This window comes from Oncorhynchus masou, chromosome 25, assembly GCF_036934945.1.
Source record: "Oncorhynchus masou masou isolate Uvic2021 chromosome 25, UVic_Omas_1.1, whole genome shotgun sequence".
Classification (NCBI taxonomy): Eukaryota; Metazoa; Chordata; class Actinopteri; order Salmoniformes; family Salmonidae; genus Oncorhynchus; species Oncorhynchus masou.
Window position 1 is genome coordinate 39,736,525 of NC_088236.1, and position 27,848 is coordinate 39,764,372.

The 27,848-nt window shown below is 41.4% G+C and overlaps 2 protein-coding genes and 1 long non-coding RNA gene across 4 annotated transcripts; 2 read left to right on the top strand and 1 right to left on the bottom strand.

Annotated features, from left to right (window-relative positions):
- Window positions 1–488: 488 nt before the first annotated feature.
- LOC135514310 (guanine deaminase-like) lies at window positions 489–18,777 on the top strand. 2 transcript variants are annotated; one of them, XM_064937699.1, is made up of 14 exons: window positions 494–1,168; window positions 7,265–7,353; window positions 7,456–7,627; window positions 8,315–8,402; window positions 10,707–10,812; window positions 12,535–12,562; window positions 12,751–12,858; window positions 13,044–13,151; window positions 13,594–13,691; window positions 13,998–14,065; window positions 14,607–14,753; window positions 15,179–15,300; window positions 15,724–15,751; window positions 16,009–18,777. In XM_064937699.1, exons 1-14 carry the CDS (start codon window positions 1,040–1,042, stop codon window positions 16,077–16,079), a joined length of 1,362 nt encoding a protein of 453 aa, XP_064793771.1. In that variant the 5' UTR covers window positions 494–1,039; the 3' UTR covers window positions 16,080–18,777. The 2 variants fall into 2 exon arrangements, with proteins under 2 accessions (XP_064793772.1, XP_064793771.1); XM_064937700.1 differs by lacking the exons at window positions 7,265–7,353; window positions 7,456–7,627 and having other exon boundaries at window positions 489–1,168.
- On the bottom strand, window positions 18,778–23,791 carry LOC135514311 (uncharacterized). The gene is made up of 4 exons (XR_010451663.1): window positions 23,702–23,791; window positions 19,317–19,439; window positions 19,112–19,231; window positions 18,778–18,863 (listed from the first exon to the last, which is right to left on the bottom strand). It is a non-coding gene; the product is annotated as an uncharacterized LOC135514311 (long non-coding RNA).
- Window positions 23,779–27,709, top strand: si:ch211-214j8.12 (uncharacterized protein LOC100000539 homolog). Its single transcript, XM_064937698.1, is given in 5 exon segments — window positions 23,779–24,013; window positions 24,161–24,327; window positions 25,099–25,933; window positions 25,936–26,248; window positions 26,546–27,709. Coding segments are annotated over 5 exon segments (1,932 nt in total). The 3' UTR covers window positions 26,928–27,709.
- The last annotated feature ends 139 nt before the right edge of the window (window positions 27,710–27,848 follow it).

Consider the following 27,848-nt stretch of genomic DNA (forward strand, 5'->3'; position numbering starts at 1 on the left):
GCTGTTTTAAATCTACCTAGGATAATTTGGCACTTAGGCGGTCCCTCTGGTCATGATTAACACCTGCACTGTGTACGAGCTAGTACACTGACATTCTAAAATGATACATCCAAAGGGTATCATGACACAGATTTAATTTGGTCTTGATTATGCCAATTCCCAAACGTTTCTTTGCTGTTAGTTAACATTATATATATATATATATATATATATATATATATATATATAAGCATAAATATATATATATATATATATATAAGCATAAATATATATAAGCATAAATATGATACTGTAAGTTTGTAATTATTTTTTATTGTTCAAGTCCATTTCTGCTTGATACCTGGTATGTCAAATCTTACCTCCTTGGTGCTTGAGCTTTATTTTCTGAAAATAATATTTTGGATATTATTAAACACTTATAGACCCAGATTTTATATTCATGAAAACAGTGACCCAAGTATGTGAGTACAGTTTTGTGTGTGAGAGAAAGAAAGAAATTGAGCTGCAGTTCCGAAGTAGAGACACTGACTATTCATAGTATGTTGAAGTATTCTAGTAAAATAACCCTTTTGGACCACACTATCTGCCACATTGAAGAACTCTGGGTCAAGTGAGTCATCACTTCTACATCTAATCAGCAATCATAGGATTCATTCATGCTGCTTAGATGCCAGGTCAGGGTTACATACATTTTCTGTCATGGTCTCTGGACCCCCTGAAGTAGCCTTTGCCACCCCATGTATAAAACTCTAGTTCTGCCTGTGTCTAAGTAGTGAAAACTATCATACGGTATGAAAGTGAACAATGCGCCATTGCTGAGCAATGCTTCAAAATCTATTTTTACAACACTGTAGGCTAATAAAATTCCTGCTATGGCTGTCCCATGCGGGCGCACGCTACGCTTGTGGCCAGTCGCACTGTCGGCAGGTGGAGTCTCTTCTTGGTGCGCACTGATTAACCTCCCACTATCCTTGCCGAGGATAAAAATGTGACAAGATTCATTTTCAGTATCAAACCCTGCTGTTGTAACATTCTAGATATGACTAGCTCCAACAAATCCGCTGTGGACATTGCGCACGTCTACAGGGGGACGTTTGTGCACTCCACCGATCACACAGCCGTGGAAATTCTGGAGGATAGGCTTCTGGGAGTGGACACAGAGGGGAAGGTCTGTCAGAATTCAACCGTGAAAGTCTATTTCAATACCTATGAACAGCATACATTATGTTAATTAATTTAGAAATAATCCTAGCAAAATGTATGTAAAGACTTTAACTTATGATTAGGCTATTTTACATTGCCAAAGTGTCATATGCCTAGGCCTAAGTGGAACTGCATTGTTTTATAGGACTATGTTTTCCATCTCTTTTATATATTTTTAAAATTGTTTTTTATTTATTTGCTGCCCCAATTTCTATACATTTTACAAACCTGCATAGGCTAGGTAAATCTTTTCAAAACACTATAATAGTTAGCTAAATTTGGCACACAAAAAAAATGCCCCAAGCCAGAATTGGATTCAGCATTTTTGTATGGATACCATTGACCTCCACACATTTTCTTCAAAAGAAGATAAACCTGTTTCCTGCAGTCATTATAATTGTACAGTGTGTAACTCCAGTAGAGGCAACAAAGGGCCTGTGACAGCTGTCACAAAAGTTGTGAAATGTGGTCTGGATTTAGTAATAATAGTTTCATGGAAATCGTTTCTTGCGATTTTACATTGCTTTGTCATGCATGTTATGTTTTTATCACATGTATTTTATTACAAAGGTTTCCCAAAATGACTCATGCCATCCAGATCCTAATTGTGAGATTTGATTTGGTAATTGGTTGCATGTTTGTGTAGTGTGTGTGTGTGTATACAGTGTATTAGGAAAGTATTCAGACCCCTTGACTTTTTCCACATTTTGTTACATTACAGCCTTATTCTAAAATTAATTAAATAGCTTTTTTCCCTGATCAATGTATACACAATACCCCATAATGATAAAGCAAAAACAGGTTTTTATACATTTTTGCAAATGTATAAAATAAAACATATGAAATATCATGTTTACATAAGTATTCAGACCCTTTACTCTACTTTGTTGAAGCAACTTTGGCAGCAATTACAGCCTTGAGTCATCTTGGGTATGACACTACAGGCTTGACACAAGTTTCTCCCATTCTTCTCTGCAGAGCCTCTCAAGCTCTGTTAGGTTGGATGGGGAGCGTCTCTGCACAGCTATTTTAATGTCTCTCCAGAGATGTTCGATCGGGTTCAAGTCCGGGCTCTGGCTGGGCCACTCAAGGACATTCAGAGATTTGTCCCAAAGCCACTCCTTTGTGGCTTGGCTGTGTGCTTAGGGTTGTTGTCCTCTTGGAAAGTGACCGTTCACGCCAGTCTGAGGTCTTGAGTGCTCTGGAACAGGTTTTCATCAAGGATCTCGCTGTACTTTGCTCTGTTCATCTTTCCCTTGATCCTGACTAGTCTCCCAGTCCCTGCTGCTGAAAAATATCCCCCACAGCATGTTGTTGCCACCACCATGCTTTACCATAGGGATGGTGCCAAGTTTCCTCCAGATGTGATGCTTGGCATTCTTGCCAAAAAGTTCAATCTTGCTTTCATCAGACCAGAGAATCTTGTTTCTCATGGTCAGAGTCCTTTAGGTGCCTTTTGGCAAACTCAAAGCGGGCTGTCATGTGCCTTTTTACTGAGGGGTGGCTTTTGTCTGGCCACCCTACCATAAAGGCATGATTTGGTGGAAGGCTGCAGAGATGGTTGTACTTCTGGAAGGTTCTCTCATCTTCACAGAGGAGCTCTGTCAGTGTCACCATCGGGTTCTTAGTCACCTCCCTGACCAAGGCTCTTCTTTTCCGACTGCTCAGTTTGTCCGGGCAGCCGGTTTCCTTTTTTCAATTTTGAGTCGCAGTTCCCTTCCCTGGAAGTGGATGGCGGCAAATGTTTTATGTTTAAACTCGGACAAAACAGAGATGCTAGTTCTAGGTCCCAAGAAATACAGAGATCTTCTATTGGATCTGACAATTAGTCTTGATGGCTGTACAGTCGTCGCAAATAAAACTGCGAAGGACCTAGACCTTACTCTGGACCCTGATCTCTCTTTTGATGGACATATCAAGACTGTTTCAAGGACAGCTTTTTTCCATCTACATGACACATACCAAAATAAAAGCATTAAATAACTTCAGTTTGTGCTAAATACGGCTGCTAGAATCTTGACTAGAACCAAAAAAACAAAAAGATCATATTACTCCAGTGCCTCTACACTGGCTTCCTGTTAAGGCGAGGGCTGATTTCAAGGTTTTACTGCTAACCTACAAAGTATTACATGGGCTTGCTCCTACCTATCGTTCCGATTTGGTCCTGCTGTACGTACCTACACGTATGCTACGGTCACAAGACTCCATTTGTATGGAATGGTCTGCCTATCCATGTGAGGGACACAGACTCGGTCTCAACCTTTAAGTCTTTACTGAAGACTCATCTCTTCAGTAGGTCCTATGTTTGAGTGTAGTCTGGCCCAGGAGTGTGAAGGTGAACGGAAAGGCACTGGAGCGACAAACCGCCCTTCCTGTCTCTGCCTGGCAGTTCCCCTCTCTCCACTGGAATTCTCTGTCTCAAACCTTATTATGGGGGATGAGTCACTGGCTTACTGGTGCTCTTCCATGCCGTCTCTAGGAGGGGTGTGTCACTTGAGTGGGTTGAGTCACTGACATGATCTTCCTGTCGGGGTTCGTGCACGGCCCTGTCTCAGAGCAGTAAGTTGGTGGTTTGAAGATAACCCTCTAGTGGTGTGGAGATTGTGCTTTGGCAAAATGGGTGGGGTTATATCCTGCCTGGTTGGCAATGTCTGGTGGTATCGTCGGACGGGGCCACAATGTGTCCCGACCCCTCCTGTCTCAGCCTCCAGTAATTATGCTGCAATAGTTTATGGCTAGGGTCAGTATGTTATATCTGGAGTATTTCTCCTGCCTTGTCCTGTGTGAATTTTTAAGTTTTCTCTCGGATGACCTGAGCCCTAGAACCATGCCTCAGGACTACCTGGCCTGATGACTAGTTGCTGTCCCCAGTACACCTGGTCATGCTGCTGCTCCCATTTCAACTGTACTGCCTACGGCTATGGAAACCTGACTTGTTCCCCAGACATGCTACCTTATCCCGGACCTGCTGTTTTCGACTCTCTTTCTCTACCGCACCTGCTGTCTCTGAATGACAGACCTGCAGACCTGTTGCACCCTCTCAAACACTGTGATTATTATATTTTGACCCTGCTGGTCATCTATGAACGTTTGAACATCTTGGCCATGTACTGTTAGAATTGCTTTATCTTGGCCAGGTCGCAATTGTAAATGAGGACTTGTTCTCAACTTGCCTCCCTGGTTAAATAAAGGTGAAATAAATCAATAAAATACATTGACAGCCCAATTTGCCTTAATCATGCTTTCCACCCTGCATTGGATGATATGGTGTTTTCACAGTGGAGGGAGAAGGGGCTCACAACAATTGGTAATTTATACATGGAGGGTCAGTTAGCTTCATTTCAACAATTACAGGGAAAGTTCAACATGCCAACAACACATTTTTTCAGATACCTCCAAATCAGGAATTTCTTAAGGACACATATCCCACAGAATGGCATTAAGCCAAATAATCCTACATTAGATAGCTTGATCCTTGTCAAACCCCATTCAAAAGGGCCAGTCTCTAGACTGTATTATGTTACAGGCCCACATAGAGGTATCCCCAGACACTATTAAAAGGGCTTGGGAAAAAGAACTTGGTTCAGAAATCTCAGATGAGGACTGGGTAGAAGCTCTCAGGAATATAAACCACAGTTCAGTGAATGCCAGGCACAACCTTGTACAGTTTAAGGTGATACACAGGTTACATTACTCTACAGTGAAACTGCATAAAATATTCCCGGACACCTCACCACTGTGTGAGAGGTGCAAGCAGGAGTTGACCCACTTATTTTGGACATGTCCTAAGTTACATGCTTACTGGGCTCAAATCTTTGATTACTTATCTAAAGCCTTCGATGGAGTTCTAGCCCCAGATCCATTGATCTCTCTGTTTGGTACAGTTGATGGGAGTAACCAGGAGGGGAAGGATGTCTCTCTTTGTACTCTATTAGCCAAAAGGCTCATATTGCAATTTTGGAAATTGGAGACTGTAACTACCTTTGAAATGTGGTTACAGGATTTAGGGAATGTAATACATTTGGAAAAGATATGATACAACACCTCCAATAGAAGTCCATTGTTTTACAAAATATGGCCGCCGATACTGGATAAATGGTCTAGTCCAGCTTCATAACTGTGTTGATGATCTGCTGCTACTTTGTGCTGTACTCCACTCAATATTTATTTTTTGGCTTAACTACACTGCTTGTAATGACTATATGCTGTTTTCTTATACATGTACCACCTAATAGGATTTTGTTTGATTTTGTGCATGCGTGAGTTAAGTTTAGTTTTGTCCTCTAAATTGGCCATCCCATTCAACAGTACAATGAATGTTAATGTTTGTATTGCGGTCTTTTATTTATTTTTAATTGGAAAATAATAAGCATATTATTATAAAAAAAGAGAATCACAGGACGCTGAATTCACCATGTTTGAATTGACATGGGCTCTGGAGGGCCAGGTGAGAATCGATTATGCTACGTTATGTTTAAACATCTGCCTACAGAAGTTCTGGGAAATATTTTGATTTATTTAACAAAATATGGACAATAGGAGTGCTGCCATTAGGAAGGAAACATGTTGTGGTGTTGCCTTTTGTGAAGCCTGGTAAAGATCCATCCAGTCCTGCGAATTATAGACCTATTGCAATTACATCAAATCTCTGTAAACTAATGGAAAAGTTGATTGTGGGTAGATTGTTGTATTATCTGGAACTTAAGGGTTTCATGTCCATCTCAGTGGATTCAGGAAAGGAAGGACTAGCCGAGATGCATTGATAAACAGCTTCTATCTCCAGGCCATCAGACTGTTAAACAGCCACCAGTACCCTGCCCTGAACCTGAGTCACTTCTATCCGGCTACCACCCAGTACTTTACCCTGCACCTTAGAGACTGCTGCCCTATGTACATAGTCATTGAACACTGGTCACTTGAATAAATGTTTACATACTGTTTTACACACTTTATATATACAGTGCCTTATGAAAGTATTCAGAGACCTTAACTTTTTCCAGATGTTGTTACGTTACAGCTTTATTCCAAAATTGATAAAATTGTTTTAATCCCCTCATCAATCCACACACAACAACCCATAGTGAAAAAAAAGTGTTGTGGGTGCAAATTTATGAAAAAACAACTGAAATCACATTTACATAAGTATTCAGACTCTTTACTCAGTACTTTGTTGAAGCACCTTTGGCAGTGATTACAGTCTTCTTGGGATTGACTCTACAAATTGCCACACCTATATTTGGGGAGCTTCTCCCATTCTTCTCTGCAGATCCTCTCAAGCTCTGTCAGGTTGGATAGGGAGCGTCGCTGCATAGCTATTTTCACGGCTCACCAGAGCGGTTCGATCGGGTTCAGTCTGGGCTCTGGGCCACTCAAGCACATTCAGAGACTTGTCCCAAAGCCACTCCTGCGTTGTCTTTTCTGTGTGCTTAGGGTTGTTGTCCTGTTGGAAGGTGAACCTTCGCCCCAATCTAAGGCCCTGAGCAGGTTTTCATCAAGGATCTCGCTGTATTTTGCTCCGTTCATCTTTCACTCAGTTCTGACTAGAATCTCAACCCGGCACAGCCAGAAGAGGACTGGCCACCCATCAGAGCCTGGTTCCTCTCTAGGTTTCTTCCTAGGTTCTGTCCTTTTTATTGAGGTTTTCCACACCACCGTGGTTTTGCATTGCTTGCTGTTTGGGGTTTCAGGCTGGGTTTCTGTATAGCACTTTGTGACATCGGCTGATGTGAAAAGGGCTTTATAAATAAATTTGATCATAGCAAAGAGTCTGAATACTTCTTTTCGCTTTGTCATTGTGTGTAGATTGATGAGGAAATGTTTTTATTTAATCCATTTTAGAATAAGGCTGTAATTTAACAATGTGGATAGGTCTGAATACTTTCAGAATGTACTGTTTGTTGAGGGTGTCTGTGTCTGACTATGCCTTAATGTGTTACAGTCGATCAATTATCAATGCATGGATAAATTATATTTAAATTAATGAACACCTTGTTGAGTCAGGCTCTTGTCTCTCTCTTGCGCTAATCTGCACCTTGTTTTTGGTTGCTTCTCATGTTGACAGATTGCCTTCATTGGGAGTGGGCAGGAAGTTGACAGTCTGTCAAAGAAGTGGGGGTTTGAGGCCTTGGCTGTTACACAGCTTGGACAGCAGTGAGTGACGAGTCCATCCTATGAGAGTAACACTGATTCCTAATCTATTTGTGACTGAACACAACCAAGTTATTATCCTAAAGTCCATTTTGTTGTCTGTAGTGAGTTCTTCATGCCAGGGATGGTGGACACCCACATCCACGCGTCTCAGTACAGCTATGCAGGCACAGCCCTGGACCTGCCCCTGCTACAGTGGCTCAACACGTACACCTTCCCAGTGGAGGCCTGCTACAAAGACTTGGAGTTCGCCCGCAACGTCTACACCCATGTCGTGGTGAGCGGTCTGGGCCAAACTAACAAACCTCAGTCTATAGAAGTCATCAGGGTCGTTTTCATCAGGCACCAAATGGAAGAAAACGGACTGAAACAGACCTGGACTTGTCTAATAAGAAACACACAATGTTTTAAAATTTATGCCGTTGCGCACCCGATTCAATCCGTCCCACTTGCATAGAGGATTATAGACCATTCTTATCCTTATTTCCTATTCTAAATCGTCTGTTATACTTATTTAAAGCCTTGTGTTGCAAAGGTTAATATTGCAATGATAATGGACACTCGGGAGCAGAAACTTTGGTTGCCGTCTTTAATTTCCCTTGTGTCTATTTTCTCTCGTTTTTCGGAATTCCCTGCTGTGCAGGGATAGGGATGCCAAAGGAGGGCCAATAGCAGGCCGCTATGGCCATTTTAATAAAGGTTAAAGAGAGTGTTTACGTATGTGAAGCTTTAGCTTATTTTAAATGACCTGCAGTGTAGCAAAAACAATACAAATGTGAACTATTTAGGTCGCTTCCTTGGCTACTGTAAGGAAAGCTCACAGAGTGACAGTAGCATAGAAAATCTGATGAAATCTGGATACATTGTAACACATAGCAGGCTAGGGCAGGTGATATTTGCATTGATGGGGTGGTGTTTATGAACAATAGGGCCTGAATACTAAAACAATCTCTGTCTATTTCAGAAAAGAACCCTGAGAAACGGTACCACTACGGCTTGTTACTTTGCCACCATACACACCGACGCTTCTCTCCTGCTGGGCCAAATCGCAAGTGAGAAAACAGACACATTAACACACAAACCTGCACACACTCTTCCGCTCACTTGCACAATGGCTTAACATTGAAACATTGTACTTTAACCTGTTCTTCTCGCCTGTTTAACTTGTTTGTTACATAAGTATTAATGACGGAGGAAGGGAAGATCATGCTCTGTGATAAAAGAGCACGGGACATTCTTTGACTGGCTATAAACATTAACCTCAGTCACAATGTACAACCACCTGGAATACACACACACACACACGCTTCCACTGCGTAAGTTGTTATGCAACAACTTATCAATCAGTCTCTTTTTTTTAAAGGGGGATTGGAACTCCACTCTTTCAAATGTGTTATATTTATTTAGACGGGAAAGTATGGAGACGGACACCAGGGGATAGACAGTATTAAAAGTGGTGGTGTGGGGATTATAACCTCGCTGCCGGGGGACACGATACAAGTGTTCTGGAGGCAGCTGTGTTGACTGCTAGGCCAGCACCGTCTCTCGACTATGTAGTTGGGTTATGTTGACCATGTTACATTTGTTATTTCACAGTGCAAATTTCATTGTGGGGGGAGTCTAGTGTGTAAATGTTTTGTTAACGCTTTGAGTCCCAGGCTATAATCGGAAATATTTTTGTGCTTCTATACCAATGACTGTATAGGAATGGACAAAGCCATCGATCACGTGACACTATTCATTTCTATGTGAAGACTCAATAGCGCATTGAAGCCAAATTAAGTCGGTTAAGATAGCATCTCATGGATACATAACATGCGCAGTTTGAGCTAATTCAGGAAGTGGTGTTGCAGGCTAGCTCAGTGCTGCCTCCTCTCAATGAGTAACTCAAATTGAAGGCTGGCCGGGGTACTGCAGGCTGCCATTAGCAACTAAATTGTCCTTATAAGTTATGTGATTTTTACAACATTATCGTTTGAAGGACTTGCATATGGTGTATTAGAAGCATTTATTGGTACTATGATTGTTTTCGAATTTGTATTTTATTTACATGAAGATTGACCACAAAGATGGCCATTTTCCCATTCACTATAATGGGGATCCTGTTTTCTGCAAGCAACGCCTGCAGTATCGCAGTTGGCCTTGAACTTCTGTGGCTTCAATAAGATGGGTCTGTTGTTCTGTTCCGTATTCTCTTAAACATATTTTTTTTTTTTTTTTTGCGTTGGATTCCTCTGTCTTCTGCATCTGCCGATGATTAGCCTGTGTGTTGATGGGGGCTGAACTAGAACGGTGTTTGTGAGACCAAGGCTGATCTGGCGAATCCCGAAAACTGTTCTTCTCACAAAAACGTCTGTGAAGTCCAAGCGGTTTGAGCTACAAAAACTATTATGACCCCACTATGAAAAGCTGAGACTGTTTTGCTCTGACACTCACGCCGCACAAGAGTCATTAGAAGGTAAGGGTTCTTCTACATAGAAAATCATACACAATTATTGCATTGGGATCGTCCCTGATGTTTTCCTAAGCTTTGCTATATCCCTCAGATCCATTTCAGAATTATCCTGTGGATATTCAAGTTTATTTCGCCAAGTTCAATTTCTGTCCCGGACTTTGTCTATAATACTGTAATAAGATCGCATAGTTGCTGTCACAAAGTCCAAACTCCACGCAGTTGTCACTGACTAGTTGTATAATAATTTCCCGGCAAGGAAACCATTTCTGCAATAAAAACATGAGGTTATTGCTTGCCAGACCTTTTTATTTATTGACATTTGTCAATAAAACTTATGAATGTAACTGTTTTATGTTTTGTGTTCTACTTGTTGTCCTGAAAATAAAATGATAAAACACTTCAGTGTGAGGTTAAATGAGGGCAGGGATTGCAGGTAATGAAAGTTTTGAGTTTCAGGTACAGGGATTAGCTGTGCACGAACATCTTAATTTGCTCCATTCCATCCTTATGGTTACCCACTGTAATGAAAATTATTTTCACCAGCTCAGAACAAGACATGAACATAGGGTTTTGTATGTAGAGGAATCTGTCACTTTCACATCTACTTACTGCATGGAATGTTTGTCATTTTGGTGGTTGCATTACTCCTCCTAAACCGTGCAGAGTTTGTTTCACCACAACCAACAGCGCTCCCACCTTTTGGTTTATGAGATTTAATGTTAGCTTTAGTTTATTATTTAGGTTATTCCAGGATGCTGATGAGCAACATTACAAATGTCCCTTTTGACTCCAGTCTGATACGGTCTCGACAGAGTGCTACTCTAATCACACCAAATGCAGATCCCCTGATGGGTGATTTCACCTGTTTGGTGACCTTTTCCAATGTTTCTTGTCATTCCAGATGATTTTGGACAGCGTGCTCTTGTGGGCAAGGTGTGTATGGATACAAACAACTTTGTCCCACATTACAGAGAGACGCCAGACGAGTCCCATGACGAAACCAACAGGTAGGTATTAGACAGAAGAGGGGTCAAGGCTGTATACGTAATAAACATTTAAATGATTAGAGCAGGTGCTTTGCACAGGAGGGGTTTATGAGCTCTCACAATGGCTTTTCATGCCTCTAGACCGTAAGGTCACATGGAAAAGAATTTCCTTGGAGGAGGATAGAGTAATGACTAAGAAAAGCATCATCATATTGAGTCATGACTGGCTTGTGCAGCAAGAACCAATGGGAACACATGTCATTCTAGACTTTACATGACTTAATGGGACCTTCCAGCACAGGGGTTCCCATATCTTTTTGTCCCGCTCCATTTTGATATCTGGACCCCAACCATGTGGAAAAAATTATGGCATTAACTAACAGTGACTGTTTCATTTTTATTTGGGGCTATGGCAGTCAATTGAAAGACATTCTAACAGTATTTCTGATTGTCTTCTCAGCTCCACATCGCATGCTTTTAATGTGGGGCTATGACAGTCAATTGCAAATGAGTCTGACATAATGTATCTTGTCTCATCACCACTAGTTGGATGGGTGTGCTTGATGCATGTCACGTCGGAGCTTCTCAAAGTCAGGGGTTTTAATGCAGATGAGCGCACTGAATCCAGCTTCACACAGACATGAGCTGGCGAAGGGTACCATGAGTTTTATGGTGCTTTCAAGACCGGGAACTCTGAAAAGAGGCCCGAGTTGGAATTTCGAGTTGGGTGACCGTTCAAAACAATTTTTCGCAGTTGGTGATTTTTTTTTGTTTTTAAGAGTTCCCAGTTGTCTTAAATGCACTGAAGACAGAAGTCATAGATTTTAGAGTTCCCAGTTCTTTTGAATGCGGCATTAAGAAAAATATGTCCTCGTGAATAGAATCCCCCAACATGTATAGCGAACATGGGCATCTCGGCCCTCACAGCTAACGTCCACTTGGAGAGCATAAGTTGGGGCATTTTTGAGTCATTTAGTCAGTTTCCTCTTGATTACTAGAAATAGTTTACATTCTTAGTTTAAAAGTGTTATCTGACAAGGGTATCGATGTGAGTTTCTGTGTCTCTGCCTCCCTACACATAGTTTTCACCGTATCAATTGCGGCCGATAATATCAAAGTATCTGCATTAGTGTGTGGTTTCATAGCGGGCCTAGCCGTTCACCATGGGAATGATTTCAAATGCAACGGTCAAGTGCAGCCTTTTCCCATGATCTAAGGGTGCTTTGTGGTTGAATTTTATCATTTAGATTTGAATCATTTTTATTTTTAAGGTTAACCACATTACGATGATTTTGAGACACATAGGCATGTCTTTTTGTTCTGTCTTTTTTTTTCTCAGGATTTTGGATATTCTCGCGCCACCCTATTTTCATATCCAGTCCCAAGTTTGAGAACTTCTGCTCTAGCCTCACAATATATCTCACAACATTTGTCATATTTCAACATACATAACAAGTATGGCCCTCAGAAAACAAAACTCATCAAATGCATCCTCAGCAAATCTGAAAGGAGAAATTAGCGAGGAAATCATTGTCTCTGAGCCAGTTGCTGCAGTCTGAAAAACAGGATTCAGTCCTTCCTTACACTCACATCTTGCCCAACACACATCTGAGGAGTATTAATTAGGAACCAAACAGAAGGAAATGGAATGAATCGGAGAGGGACCTACCTGATAGCAATTTGTTTTCAAAATTCTTTTGAAGGAAAAAATACAAATGTGATTATTGTCTTGTGTTGCTCTAGGTTCATTAGTGAGATGTTGAAGAAGAAGGTAAGACTCGTTAGCCCTGCTAGCACAGGGGGGGGGGTTCTAAGGGTACATGTACAAGTCAGTGGCAATGTAGGGATTGTACCCCCCCCCCCCCCCCAAAGAAAACAAACACATTTGTGATCAGAATCTGTGAAAGGAGCTTTTTAGGATTTTGATCACTGGTTGTCTTTCTGTCTGGTTTGGGGCAGTACCCCCTTGTAATGCCAGTGGTGACCCCGCGCTTCGCCCTGTCTTGCTCTACTGCCCTGCTGGGTCACCTGGGAGAGATCGCCAAGAATAACCACCTTCACATCCAGGTGAGCTTTGCCAGCCTGTAGCCACAGTAACCAAGTCAAGGGGATTCTATGGGAATGTGCTTTGAGGATAATCATTTATTTATCTGTATTTATCTCCCTTCCATTATCTCTCTCTCTTCATGTGATTATCAATGTGTATGAATTCAAGATTTAAAAAATATATTGATCGTCTCTGTGATCCCCAGAGTCACATCAGTGAGACGAAGGAGGAGGTGAAGCTAGTGAAGGAACTGTTCCCAGACTATGACTCCTACACAGACGTCTACCACAAACACAACCTTCTCACTGACAAGGTTAGCCCAACACACACACACACACACACACACACACACACACACAGTACAAGGACATTCTATGGATAATGAAAATCATATTGCTGATTATAATTGTGGTGGTAATGGTAGTAAGTATGCTGATGATTATTGTGATAGCGGTGGTAATGGTAGTAAGTATGCTGATGATTATCATGATAGTGGTGGTAATGGTTGTAAGTATGCTGATGATGATTATAATGATAGCGGTGGTAATGGTAGTAAGTATGATGATGATTATAATGATAGTGGTGGTAGTGGTAGTAAGTATGATGATGATTATCATGATAGTGGTGGTAATGGTTGTAAGTATGCTGATGATGATAATAATGATAGCGGTGGTAATGGTAGTAAGTATGATGATGATGATTATAATGATAGCGGTGGTAATGGTAGTAAGTATGATGATGGTGATGGTTCACAGACTGTGATGGCTCACGGTTGTCACCTAACCGATGAAGAGCTGAAGCTGTTCAGAGAGAAAGGGGCGTCCGTCGCTCACTGTGCCAATTCCAACATCTCGTAAGTGTTTCTCATTACCCTACAGTTCACGTTCCCTGACTACGCCTGTGTTTTCCCAAGGGTCATTGATGGAAGATGTGAAAGGAAAGACCATGTCTTAGGATTTAGAAATAAATCACGATTCTTATTTTTTTATCATACCCTATTCTTTTAAGAACACAGCAGATGATACTAGATATCATATCAGCACTCAAGATAGAACCTGCCCATGTTCTCTCTCTCTCCTCTCTCTATTTCTCTCCTCTCTCTTCTCTCTATTTCCCTCTCTCTCATTTTCCCCTCTCTCACGCTCATTTCCCTCTTCAGGTTGTGCAGTGGTATGCTAGATGCCCGCAGGGTTCTGAACCACAAAGTAAAGCTGGGGCTGGGCACAGGTGAGTCCATGACAACACACTACAAAGCAGATCATCTTCCTTTTACCAGAGCGCACTGTGTTCTGTATCGTTTTTAGCCTATGTGTGCTGTATGAAAAAAAACAAATGTACTATCCCTGAGTTGTCCATATTTTAAATGTATAACTAAATCAAGGCAATCGTGATTGAGTTATATAATAATCTATATATTTTTGATCAAATTAAAGTCGAATGAAGTTATTTCAAATGGCCCTGATAATATTATTTCTTAGAATAGTTATTTGACATTCATTACGATTTGGGATGATCCTGTTTTTTCATTGAGGCCAGCAATGGAGGCAACTTTCTTCTAGGTTCCCTGTCCGGTATCAAACTGGCTTGACACCGTAACAACATGAGATAAGCTGATCTGCTGGTTTATTTTATCACACAGGGGCATGTTATTTCCCGTTAGTATAGTTTTTAGAAAACCAGTGCTTTTTTTGTTGCAATTGGCTCTGTGTTTAACGCATTAATACATTTGTTTGTGTATGCACTTGTGTCTGTGTTTCCGGCCTTGCAGATGTGGCAGGAGGCTACTCTCCCTCTATGCTGGATGCTGTGCGGAGAACGTTGGATACCTCTAAAGCCTTGACCATCCAGGACCCCCAGTACCAAACGCTCACCTTCGAGGAGGTCTTCAGACTGGCCACACTGGGAGGCAGCCAAGGTGGGAGACCTGGCCGGAGGGGTGGGAAGGTCATCGTCACCACTATTATTAAATCAATACATCAATCAGTATGAATGATTTGATACATGATGATTTATGAATTGATACAGATTCATGCGCTCAGATGTTACTTTTCAAAACGCCTGTGCTGCAGCATCGATACATTGCTCACAGCACAAACGTTCTCATAGAGTGATGCCAAGCCAACAAGTTTATTTGCAATCACCTAAACGGCAATGAAATACATAGGTGACATTTCTGAAATATAATCCACTGACTGTACAGGTATATCCACTTTGCAGCACATGTTTTTGACCTGCACTACAGTCAAAAACCGTTTAATGAACCCAACTGTACATCTGTGTATTTGTTTGTTGAGTCCTTGATTGATATTCTGAGCTCTGGGTTGATTGTTTGGTTTGTAGCCCTGTCCCTGGATGAGCATACGGGAAACTTTCAGGTAGGGAAAGACTTTGATGCTCTGCGGGTGAACACGGCCATAGCAGGAGGACCAATTGATCTCATCAACCACGGAGAGGGGCCTAAGGTAGGAACCAGTCTCCCAGTACATAGAGCAGGGATCATCAACTAGATTCAGCTATGGGCCAATTCTTTCTTGAGCGGATGGTCAGGGGGCCGGAACATAATAACAAATCATTTGTAGATTGCAAATTGATCGCAAGAAGCCCAAACGGATATAATAATTTCACACCTTGCTTTCATTTGTATACGATCACATACCTGTATATCTCTCTGTTATGCGTGGGAATACAGATTTCCACAATTAAAATCACTTTGAGCTGATTTGCCTGTGTTCTTACTGTCTTATGTCCCAAAGAAATATATAAAAAATATGATTTTTTTGCTTTAAAAAAAATTGGGGGGGCAAATAAAATGGGAAACACTGTTACCTGTTGAGTCATTCTGTCTCCCAATACATAACATTCATCTTGGTTCCATTTGATTTCAGGTGCTCCTGGAGAAGTTCTTGAATTTGGGTAAGAGTTTTGTTTCTGTCTCTCTCACACAACATGTTTTCAGACTTTGGTGGATGGGCCCTTTACGTGCCATGAAAGTATTGTGGCGAATTCACTGATAGCCACGACAGGGACTCAAACCTGGTTCCTTGCAGCTGTCAGCCAAGAGGTCCAGAAGTCTTGAGGTCATCACTTAGGTGTTGTAAAATCTCTCAAGTATGTTCAGGTTATATATTATTTTCTCCTTCTTTATTCCCCCTTTCCCTTCCTCCTTTCAGGGGATGATCGGAACATTGCGGAGGTGTACGTGGCAGGGAAGAGAGTGGTTCCATTCGTGGAAACAACATAGACATAGGTTTGGTTGCTGGATTGTTGTCATCTTGTTACCATCTGTCTGAACCCTCTACCAGTTTACCTGACTGCTGTTGTAACAGGACAGGAGGTGATGAGGAAAATGTATTCAACGAGAGGGATTATTACTCTATATACAGTGTGTGTGTTTTCAATCATCTAGTGTAATTACATACAGTTAAATTCAATGGATGATATTGCTGCTCATCGTGAAGTTCAGCGTGAATCCTATGTTGTCATACTTATGTCGTAACCCAAAGAACGTCATTGTCTGTTGTTTTTGTTATTTCAAAGTCGAGGGAAATGTGTGTGTTCATGAATGTAGGTTTATTCAATTCAATTAACTTTTATTTCCTGAGAGGGAACTTCACCTATGGTGACGGCTTGATATTAACAAGATATATAACAACACAGCAACATAGAACACGAAAACATGTGCAGTATAATAGATTAGATGCAATCATAGGCCATATACAAACACACATAAAAATGTCAAGGGTTGAAGAGTTTGATGGATGATGGCACAAAACTAGAAGCTGCTCTCTTAGACTTTGTATGCCAGAGATCTATGTCTCTGCGCCAGGAGGGAAAGGGAGTTGTACTGGTCCAAGACTTATCTCCGTTTTTTTTTCGAGAGTTTTCACACCTGGAGGCAAAGGTTTTAACACATTATTGATAGTGGTTCCATGATAAAGTGTAGGGTTATATGAAAATATAGAGTCTGAACACTGCAAACAGCATAGCTTTAAAATTATTTTGTTAAAGCAAACATTCCTCCAAGCCAGATATTTTCCCCGTCTCACTCGCACACAGATCTACTGCACTGTAGACCCATCTGTGTGTGACAGATGACGAGCTAGAAGTGACCATGTCCATTTGACAGCCTACCATAGCACAATGTGGGATGTCTGTCATAGACAGGTCCACTATAAAGACTACAGAGATTCGAGTTTCTGGTCCACAGCAAACACACCCCATTATTTGTCATAATTGTCAGCTGTGTTTAATTTGAGCTGCTGGAACGGGAGTGTTACCTTCCTTCTTCAAGAGGTCACCAATGAACCAAGAGCAACACACACAACCGTTTTGGGACTGTTTCGTTCTGGAACCTATTTAGCTGGATCGCAATAATTAAAATAGAGAATGTCAAAGTAGCCTGTCATTACGATCATTTATGCGGTATTAAAACAGATTCTGCCAAAGTCTCCAGTTGTGTAAAATGACTGAGGTAACGTTTCAAGTTGGATATTCAACAGATATTTGCGCTTTCAAACCTCAATAGCTTTCAAACCACTTGAGCCACAGATTCCAAATAAGTGTCATGATGTTGGAAAAATTGCACACATTGCGCAGGTCTTATTTTCACGATTTGGACATTTTAATTTGTTTTCCAAAGCTAAAAAAAACGTGGAAATGTGAGAAGGATTTTGTATTCCTAGTTGAGTGAGTTAGGGCGTGTAAACAGTTTACATTTGAATTTCAATAGCTCTTTGGTCATGTGACCTACTTGACTCAAACAAGGTTCAGATTGTCCACTGACTACCCTTCTATATTGCACATCCTTTGGTTGGTTCATTTTCATCTCACACGTGGACATTCTGAAGTTCGTTTGAGTCCAGTAGGTCACATGACCAAGGAGCTATTGAAATTCAAATGTGAACTGTTTACACTCCCTAACTAACTCAACTAGGAATACAAAATCCTGCTCACATTTCCACGTTTTTTTTTGTTTTAGCTTTGGAAAACAAATTTAAAATGTCCAAATCACCCCTTAGTTTGTCCATTTTCATCTCTCTTGATTTTACATTAATTTTTTAGAATTTAAAACTTCAATAGCTCCTTGGTCATGTGACCTACTGGACTCAAACGAACTTCAGAATGTCCACAGACTAGCCTTGTATATTGCACACTCTTGTTTGTGTACTGTAAAATCACGCAGTGTAATGTACATTATACATAACTACATAATTGGTAGTTCTAAGTACTTATTTTCCCTGTTTTTTATTTTGCCACAGTATTTAACAGCGGTACACAATAGGAGAGAGACGGATAATATCTATTTAACAGCGGTACACAATAGGAGAGAGACGGATAATATCTCCTTTCATCGTTAATATCAACCATAAAGGAAAATGGCAAAGTACGAGAGTCATTGTCCAAAGCAGGAATGTAGAGTGAGCTATTGAGGTAGGCTGCAGTGGGTTTGCTGGGCAATACATATATATACTGAACATGTAACCACAGTAATGGTGGCCAGAAAATCAATGAATAAAAATGTTATATTGACAAATTAAACAAAGTGTAGATCTTTAATCTTCTCCAACATGTCAAGAGGCACTTTACTTCACATAAGTACAAAACATTTCACAGTGTTAACTGTCACTTTATCCCTGGTTGATGTACATTTCAGAGCCTCTTCAGTGTGGATTGGGTATAGCATACATTTTCAACAACAAAGACAGTTTGTGTTCTTTACTCTGTTGAACTCTTGTCTTCATTCCTAGTTTCAGCACGTGGAACCAACGTTGGCATGCAAAACATTCAATCTAAAACAAAACAAAGCGTAACACGTTATAAATAATATCAAATATCAACGCAGTACGACGAATTAGCCATCCATTGTGTTATATCATAAATTGTCTTACATGCCACCACTGTTGTCAGAAACATGTTAAATAAAGTTACTAACCCAGTCAGTCTGAGCCACATCCAGGTTTTTTTTAATGAATTTTTTATTTAACCAGGCAGGCCAGTTGAGAACAAGTTCTCATTTAAAACTGATCTGGCCAAGATAAAACAAAGCAGTGTGACAAAAACAACAATGCAGTTACACATGGGATAAACAAATGTACATTCAACAACACAATAGAAAAAGTCTATATACAGTGAAGGTTCTTTATCAGTGGCACACATGAAGCAGTTGTTGGCTTTGTTGAACACTGAAATCATAGACATGAACTGAACATATGGCTGTCCCACACAACTACATAAAAATAAAGAATTTACTTTTAATTAAATGTCATTACATACCAGACATTTTTAGTATATCCTCAGCCATTTCTTTTCGCACTTGCTCCATGTGGTTTTGTGAAGGTTCTATATCAATTTGGGAGGGGATTTGGGGAAGTTCTGTGCATCTTCCTTGGCCATCTACACCAAAAAATAAAATATAGTTTTTGACCTAATTGTCACATAACAACCTAACCATTCATTATTGAAAATCTAACTATCAAACCTGCATTACAAAGACCCCACAGCTGAAGGTGTCCTGCTGCATGGTGTGAATTATTTCCCTTCCTTTCCACTTTGTCCACCCAGTTGTCTTTTCCATGGCAGGATCTTCTCATTGAAGTATTCTCTTTTTTTTTATGTAAACATAATGGAATTCTGATTAGTTATAGGCAAATGAATACACAGGCCAAAACTGTATGCTGATTTCCTTATCACTATAATCTAGTAGAGGTCATTTCCTTTATGCCCCATTCTACACACAGCCTAAAGTATAGGCACTGAACCATTTACAGGAGAATAATGAAAGTAGCATATAGGATCCAACCCTATGACAGAGTGAATACATGTAGAGCATTTGTAGACTTTAAGAAAAAAATATCAAGTAACAGTTTCATCAGTACGTGCTTAAGGAAAGTCATATCACAAAGATCACAGATGACAGTGTCCATCAAGTCTATGACGATAGAGAATGAATTGTAAGCACCAAAGTGTGTTCGTCAAAATAATAATATCTGAGAATTTCAGTTGTTGAACATAATACTTGTATTTGCAATAGCAATTTATGATATATGCAGTTGAAGATTATTCCATGTACCAATACTACATGTAGGACAGACATAATACATTCCCACAGAGGCATTTTTCAGATATAATTTTCCCACTCAGAATCCAGAAAGGATATGACAATGGGGCCAGCACAGGACGTAATACACCCTTACAACCATCTCATTTTTGATCTTCTTGACTTGTTATCTGGTAAACTGCTGTTGTGTGTCAAGAAGAGAGCCCCAATTAGGGGTTCATGTACTCCAGTCAAAAAGGTCTGGTTTAGATTAAAAACTATTGCCCTGTGTCCCTGTTCATAGGGGCATGAGAGACTAGTCAGTAGAAGAATTGAGTTGGCACTTTATTGGCTCAAACACCCACAGACCCACAAGGTTGAGGTTACTCATGGACAGTAATTAGTAAAAAATAAAAACATTTTTTTTTGCATTGTGTCTTCTATCTGTCCAAGAATAGGATCCTACGTGTTAGGAAATATTTGTTCCCATACATACAAAGGAGGATGTCTCTCCTCATACCTCTGGCACTTCGTCAGACTGTGTAAAAACTTTAAGATGGGGCCTGCAACAGAGTTCCATTGACTAAGCACCACAGAGACCAATCAGGAGAGAATACATACAGGTCAAGAGTGCCAATTGAAAGTCAAGGGGTGTGTCTGTGCCTTTTGGATTACTCTCTTGCAAACAGAGAACCCTTGTGGTTCAAGTCAAGAGCTACCCTTCCCCTTTCAACCTGCTCTGCACGTGTCTGAAAGTGACCGAGCCAGCAGCCAAGAGAGTTTTTCATAGTATTTAATTAAAAAATATACATGTATGAATGGATGTAAAATGTTTATGTATTAGATCCAGTACAATGGAATAACTATAGTCCACTGACTATACAAGGGTAGTCAGTGGACATTCTGAACCTTGTTTGAAGTCAGTAGGTCACATGACCAAGGAGCTATTGAAATTAGAATGTTTGTTTGAAAAATTCATGTAAAAACGTGTGAGGTGAAAATGGACAAACTAAAGGGTTTGCAATGTGTAGGCCCACTGAGTGTACATTCTGAACCTTGTTGAAGTCAGTAGGTCACATGACCAAAGAGCTATTGAAATTCAAAAATGTAAATAAATAATTTTAAATAGTGCGAGACATTAAAAAAGTGTGTGCAAAATGTGTCTATGCCATCGGGTTATCTAGAACCAGTTTTGAAAGTTTTAGGAGTAATGGTTAAAGAGCTATTGAAATGAGAAAAATTAGATTTGTTACTATGTTGACGGTACCTAACTGCTGTTGTTGGACCTAATTAAAACTACCTGCGAATATCCAACCTGAAACTGTTTTTTACCTCGGTTGTAAATTATGTATAATTGCATGAAATGCGTTTATAAAAGGCCACATTTTTTCCGGACCCCTAGGCTACTAAAAAATGTTACCCATTTACGCAAGTTTTGTAAGTGCCTCTACTGCTCTATGCCACTACGGTAATGCGATGATATGCATGCAATGTTAAAATATATATATATATATATATAATAATGTATGCGTTGCCTACGAGTACTTCAGCTCACCAGGTCACACCCCTTTCGCGCTCACTTTTTGTTCCGTCGCCTCCCGATTTCCACATTTAAGCACTGATTGTCAGTGTATGTACTTTACCTGTAGGTAGGCTTTATGTGACTGATAACATTTACAGCATATGTTCCAAAATAAAACGTTTAATTAAGAACATATCGTAAACTCACTCCACAACAAGCTTGAAATGTCACGGATGGAGCAGTCCAATTGGTACATTTTGGGTGGCTCAACCCGTTGGAATGTTGTTAAGGAGGGCTGTCACGATATGTTCATAAATCCGTTACACATGGCATTTTTATTTAATTTTTGTACATGTTGGCACATATGCTGTACATGTTATCAGTGCGAAGTATAGGATCACTGGTTGAGACCAGTATGGGGCAGTCGTACAGTGGAGTTTAACTTGAAGAATAATGGCGACGAAGAATATGGCAGCCGGTTTACGATCCCGTAACCAATTGTGCTATTGTGTTTTTGTAAACATTTCACTGTAAATTCGGTATTCGGCGCATGTGACAAATAAAATTAGATTTGAACCTAACCCCCTTTACACACGATACCGCTCCGTTCTGCTACAATGAGGGACTGAGCTCATTGATCCAGAGAGGAAATCAAGCACATAACATTTTGATTACAACTGCTGGGACTAGTTTGATTATTTCAATGTAAATATAATCTCCTATAGGCCTACATACAGTATTTTGAAATACACTTTGAGTTTTTAACATCCTAATACCTATCAACATTGGATGTTATACCATTTATATTTAAATTATTTTATACCAATTCCTCAAGATAAAGAGGTATGAAGCATACTTAGAACTAGGATAAATGTAGCCTCTATACTTATTTGTGTGTACAATAACAAATAAACATAGGACATCACTATAAATAAATGTTCTTCTTATGCAATATACAAATGTATGTATATGTGTGATAGATTATAGACTGAGCTAGACGCATCAACATCCGTTTTAAACACAAACGGTTGGGGTTCTTGAACGTTCCCCATAATTCCTCACCCGATGTCAACGCCCCGGACTCGAACACCTACAGTCGGATTCTAACACCAGGAAATAAACGGTAAATTGGAAAGAATATTGTATTGCCTGTTTTCAGCGAAAGAAATATTGCGATTTAAGCTGTTGTCTAAGTAAACAATAACGTTGATCTGACAGTGTTGCATCGAGTTTCGCACCCACAAATAAACTGTTATTGGCGATAGTACGTTTGGTCTATGTTGTGTTCATGTGCTGTTTGTTGGCAACGATACCCCTAAATCAAAGGTTGTTATTTTAAGGTACATCTGATAAACCTTTTACGGTAAATTCAACAGTAGGTCCGACCTACTTGGTACTTTCAACAATACGGATGTCCCCCTTCGCCTCCCCCTGGCTCAAAGGGTTGCTGAGAAAAATGTATGTCAGCCGAACTCCTAAGTTTTATTATATTTCAAATATGTGAAAAATGTCATTTTTGAAATTAACCTTTATTTTTACTGTGTGTGAACTGTAGACTGTAGCTTTATTACAATGTTATTGCTCTCTTTATTGCAATGGTATTACTCTCTTTATTACATTGTTATTGCTCTCTTTATTGCAATGGTATTACTCTCTTTATTGCAATGGTATTACTCTCTTTATTACAATGTTATTGCTCTCTTTATTGCAATGGTATTACTCTCTTTATTGCAATGTTATTGCTCTCTTTATTACAATGTTATTGCTCTCTTTATTGCAATGGTATTACTCTCTTTATTACAATGTTATTGCTCTCTTTATTGCAATGGTATTACTCTCTTTATTGCAATGTTATTGCTCTCTTTATTGCAATGTTATTGCTCTCTTTATTGCAATGGTATTACTCTCTTTATTGCAATGTTATTGCTCTCTTTATTGCAATGGTATTACTCTCTTTATTGCAATGTTATTGATCTCTTTATTGCAATGTTATTGCTCTCTTTATTGCAATGATATTACTCTCTTTATTGCAATGTTATTGCTCTCTTTATTGCAATGGTATTACTCTCTTTATTGCAATGTTTTTGCTCTCTTTATTGCAATGGTATTACTCTCTTTATTGCAATGTTATTGCTCTCTTTATTGCAATGGTATTACTCTCTTTATTGCAATGTTATTGCTCTCTTTATTGCAATGTTATTGCTCTCTTTATTGCAATGGTATTACTCTCTTTATTGCAATGGTATTACTCTCTTTATTACAATGTTATTATTCTCTGCCCTTCAGCTGCATATATATTCCATACCTGCAAGGAAACAATGGTGCCAGTACTGTAGACTACATTGATCCTTGAACCAGCGAGACGCCAGCTGAGACTTGGAGATGCCTCTATTCCGTGCCATGATGGAGCCCAGGGCTGCGAAACGGGTAGTGAGAAAGAGGAAGATTAGAGGACGAGGAAGATGGGAGGAGGATGATGATCACCCTCCCCGACTGACCCAGCTTTGTCTGTGGAACTTGGCGGAGAACATGAAGGAAGTGTGGGTCAAAGACTACGCTGACAACTACATGGATCAGTACTTCTTCAGATTTGTCATGGGCCCCTTCACCCTGCTGCGTGAGTCTGTCATAGGAACTGGAAGGGATTGTGTATGTATATGATGCCATTGCTGGTCATTTGTAAATGTGCACATGATTAGTCCACTAGTTACTGGTAAAAGTTTGTATGTGTCTGTGTCCCCTCTCTGTCTGTCTCTTTCTCTAGCGGCTGAGCTGGTAGAGGAGCTCCTGTCTGTCCTGTCCTCCAGGTGTGAGTTGTCCCGTGCGGCGCTACACCTCCTGTTGAGCCCTCAGCTCAGAACCCTATCTCTTGGGGGCCACTCTGCTCTGGTCACCCCCAGCCTCTGCACCCTCATCGGGATTCGCTGCCAGGTTAGGACAGGCTTTGGTCCCCCTTATAATTTATACTATGTGTTACAGTAAGCTCCTAAAGTATTGGGACAGTGACACATGTTTTGTTTTGTTTTGGCTCTGTACTCCAGCACTTTGGATTTGAAATGATATAATGTTTTAACAGAGGTTAAAGTGCAGACTGTCAACTTTAATTTGGGGGTATTTTCCATCAATATCGGGTAAACCGTTTAGAAACGACAGCACTTTGTATATAGTCCCCCAATTTTATGGGACTAAAAGTATTGGGACAAAAATGTAGTATTTGGTCCCATATTCCTAGCACGCAATGATTACGTCAAGCTTGTGACTCTACAAACTTGTTGGATGCATTTGCTGTTTGTTTAGGTTGTGCTTCAGATTATTTTGTGCCCAATAGAAATGAATTGTAAATAATCTATTGTGTCATTTTGGAGTCACTTATATTGTTAATAAGAATAGAATATTTAGCAACACTTCTACATTCATTTGGATGCTACCACGATTACGGATAATCCTGAATGAATCGTAAATAATGATGAGTGGGAAAGTTAGAAGCACAAATATCATAACCCTAAGACATGCTGCTAACCTCTCACCATGACAATAACAGGGGAGGTTAGCGTTTCTGGGAGAGTATGAAATGTATCCCTCTAACTTTCTCACTCATCGTCACTCAGTGCTGGAGTACAGAACCAAAACAACAATAAATGTGTCACTGTCCCAATACTTTTGGAGCTCACTGTATGTATGAGTTCTCCCTATCTCCCTCAGAGCCTGCATTCCATGGACCTCTCTGGAGCCCAGCAGGTGTCTTCCCATGTCCAGTGTGACCTGCTGGGTTGTCTGCCTTCCCTGCGCTCCCTCTCTCTGGCTGGCACCCCTTGTGACAGACAGGTTGTGGAGGTGGTTGCCCGCCACTGCCCCGCGCTGCGCCACCTCGACGTGTCCCGCTGCCACTTCCTGCCCCCCGCAGGCCTGCTCTGCCTGAGGGGTTCCTCCTGCGCCTCCCCACCCCCCCTCAGCAGCCTGCTGGCTCTGGATGTGGGCTTTGGGGAGGGGGATGGAGATGGGGCGGCTGCCGTGGCCTTCCTCCTGCTCTCCCTGCCGTGGCTGGAGAGAGTGGCAATGGAGGGCCTGGGGGAGGCCTGTGGCCTCATACACAGCAGGGAGTTCGGAGGGACTGAGGAGTTCACGACCAATGAGGGGCTGCCCAGTCTCTGGGAGGTGTGGAGGGAGAGGAGGCAGAGTGGGAGGGCCACAGACACAGGCGAAATATCAGGAGCGGATGTGGAGGAAATTGAAGAGGAGGAAAATGACAACCGTTTCTCGTGGGCGAGTGAGGGTGAGAGTGAGGATGAGGGTACAGGTGAGGAGAAAAGGGGAGTTGGAGCTGGAAGAGGTGACACTCAGATGAGAACAAGGAAGGAAATAGAAGAAGACGGTGTTGAGAAAGGAAGGGAAGAGGGAGTGGGGGGGTCAGGGGGTGAGGGCTTTACCTTACGTCTAAGGGATGCGCAGGGCATGTCTGGTGGGACTCTGGAGGCTGTAAGTCAGCTTTGCCCCGAGCTGCGCTCTATATCACTGGACTGTGAGGAGGGTGGGCCTAGCCAGGGTCTTGTCTGGCTGCAGGCCTGGCCAGGTGGGCAGGCCAGCTAAGGGGACTCTCTGTGCGCTTCACAGGGCCCCTGGATGAGCTGCTGCCTGCCCTGCGTGCTATGAAGGGCTCCCTGGTTTCTCTCACCCTGGAAGGGGTCAGAACCAGCTCTCAGACAGCCATGCTGGAGCTCCTCCACGCCTGTCCCAGGCTGAGGAGCCTCGTCGTCCACGCTGAGCCTCCTTTAGCCCCCCAGGAGGAAGAGGAGGAGGAGGAGGAGGACAGGGATCTACCCTGTCTACCACAACTGTGCTCTCTCTCCCTAAAGTAGGTCAACTGCTGTACAAATAGAGTTAACTCGCTATGCTCTCTCTGTAGGGCGTCATAGGTACGACTCAATGGGCCACATGCCAGCTGGGAATCCCCAGTCATTTTCTCCGCAGGTCCTGTCTTGGTGAGTGGGTCATGCGATCCCCTGAAACCTCTGGATATCTGTATTTAGTGTTGACTTCCCCAGGATGTAAGCTATGGTGTTGACTGCACCATTGTTTAAGCTTCTGTATATCTCTTCCCATTGAAGTTGTGATATCCTGTTCAGTGCTCATCTGTCTCTCTCTCCTCCAGCTTCTCCTATGACCAGCGCCAGATGAAGACCGTCATGTCCTGGAGGTCTCTGGGGGGGGCGCTGTGGAGCGTACTATCCGGCTCTCCCCTCCTGGAGAGGGTCTCTCTGGTGGCAGTGCCTTGTCCGCTGGAGCCTGTGTTCCAGAAGCTTCTGAAGCGCCCCGCCGCCCGACCCAACAGCCCTCCACTACAACAACTATGCCACCTCAGCCTTGTCCGCAGTGACGTTTCCATGGAGACGGCGTCGGGCCTGATGACCATCAACAGGCGTCTGAGCAGCCTGGACCTGAGAGGCTGCTGGGCAGTGAGCCTGGACAACATGAGGCAGCTACAGAGGACAGCCACCAGGAGGCAACGTTGTATCACTATCACCTGGACATGATGTGCTTTAAATCTGCCAGACAGGGGCACCCTCATTTACACATACTGTGTGTTTGGGGCAAATCCAACACATCACTGAGTACCACTCTTGATATTTTCAAACATGGTGGTGGCTGCATCATCTTATATGTATGCTTGTCATCGGCAAAAACTAGGACGTTTTTTTTTTTTTAAATAAACAGAATAGAGCTAAGCACAGTCAAAATCCTAGAGGATAACCTGGTTCAGTCTGCTTTCCAACAGACACTGGGAGACGACATCACCTTTAAGCGGGACAATAACCTAAAGCATAAGGCCAAATATACACTGGAGTGGCCTAGTTAGAGTTTTGATTTAAGTCAGCTTGACAATGGCTGTCTAGCAATGATCAACAACCAACTTGACAGAGCTTGAAGATTTTTTTTCAAGAAGAATGTGCAAATATTGTGCAAAGCTTCTAGAGACCTACCCAGAACGACTCACCGCTGTAATCGCTGCCAAAGATGATTCTAACATAAATTGACTCAGGTGTGAAGACTTATGTAAATGAGAGTTCTGTATTTAATACATTTGCAAACATTTCTAAAGACATTTACTTTTTCATTATAGGGCATTGTGTGTAGAAGGGTGAGATAAAAATATAAAAAATAAAAAAACATTTTGAATTCAGACTGTAACAACAAAATGTGGAATAAGTCAAGGAGTATGAATATTTTCTGAAGGCTCTGCATGTGATCGTGTCTCAATGTAATCAAAGTGTGAAATTATTTCTTTTCAAATACAATCTTTTTGGGCTTAGTTGTGGTCAATTTGCAGTGTACAAATTATTATCATTATGTTCCGGCCCCCTGACCATCCACTTCGACAAGGATCGGCCTGCGGCTGAATCTAGTTGCCTGCCCCTGTTGTAGAATTAAGCAATAAGGCCCGAGGGGGTGTGGTA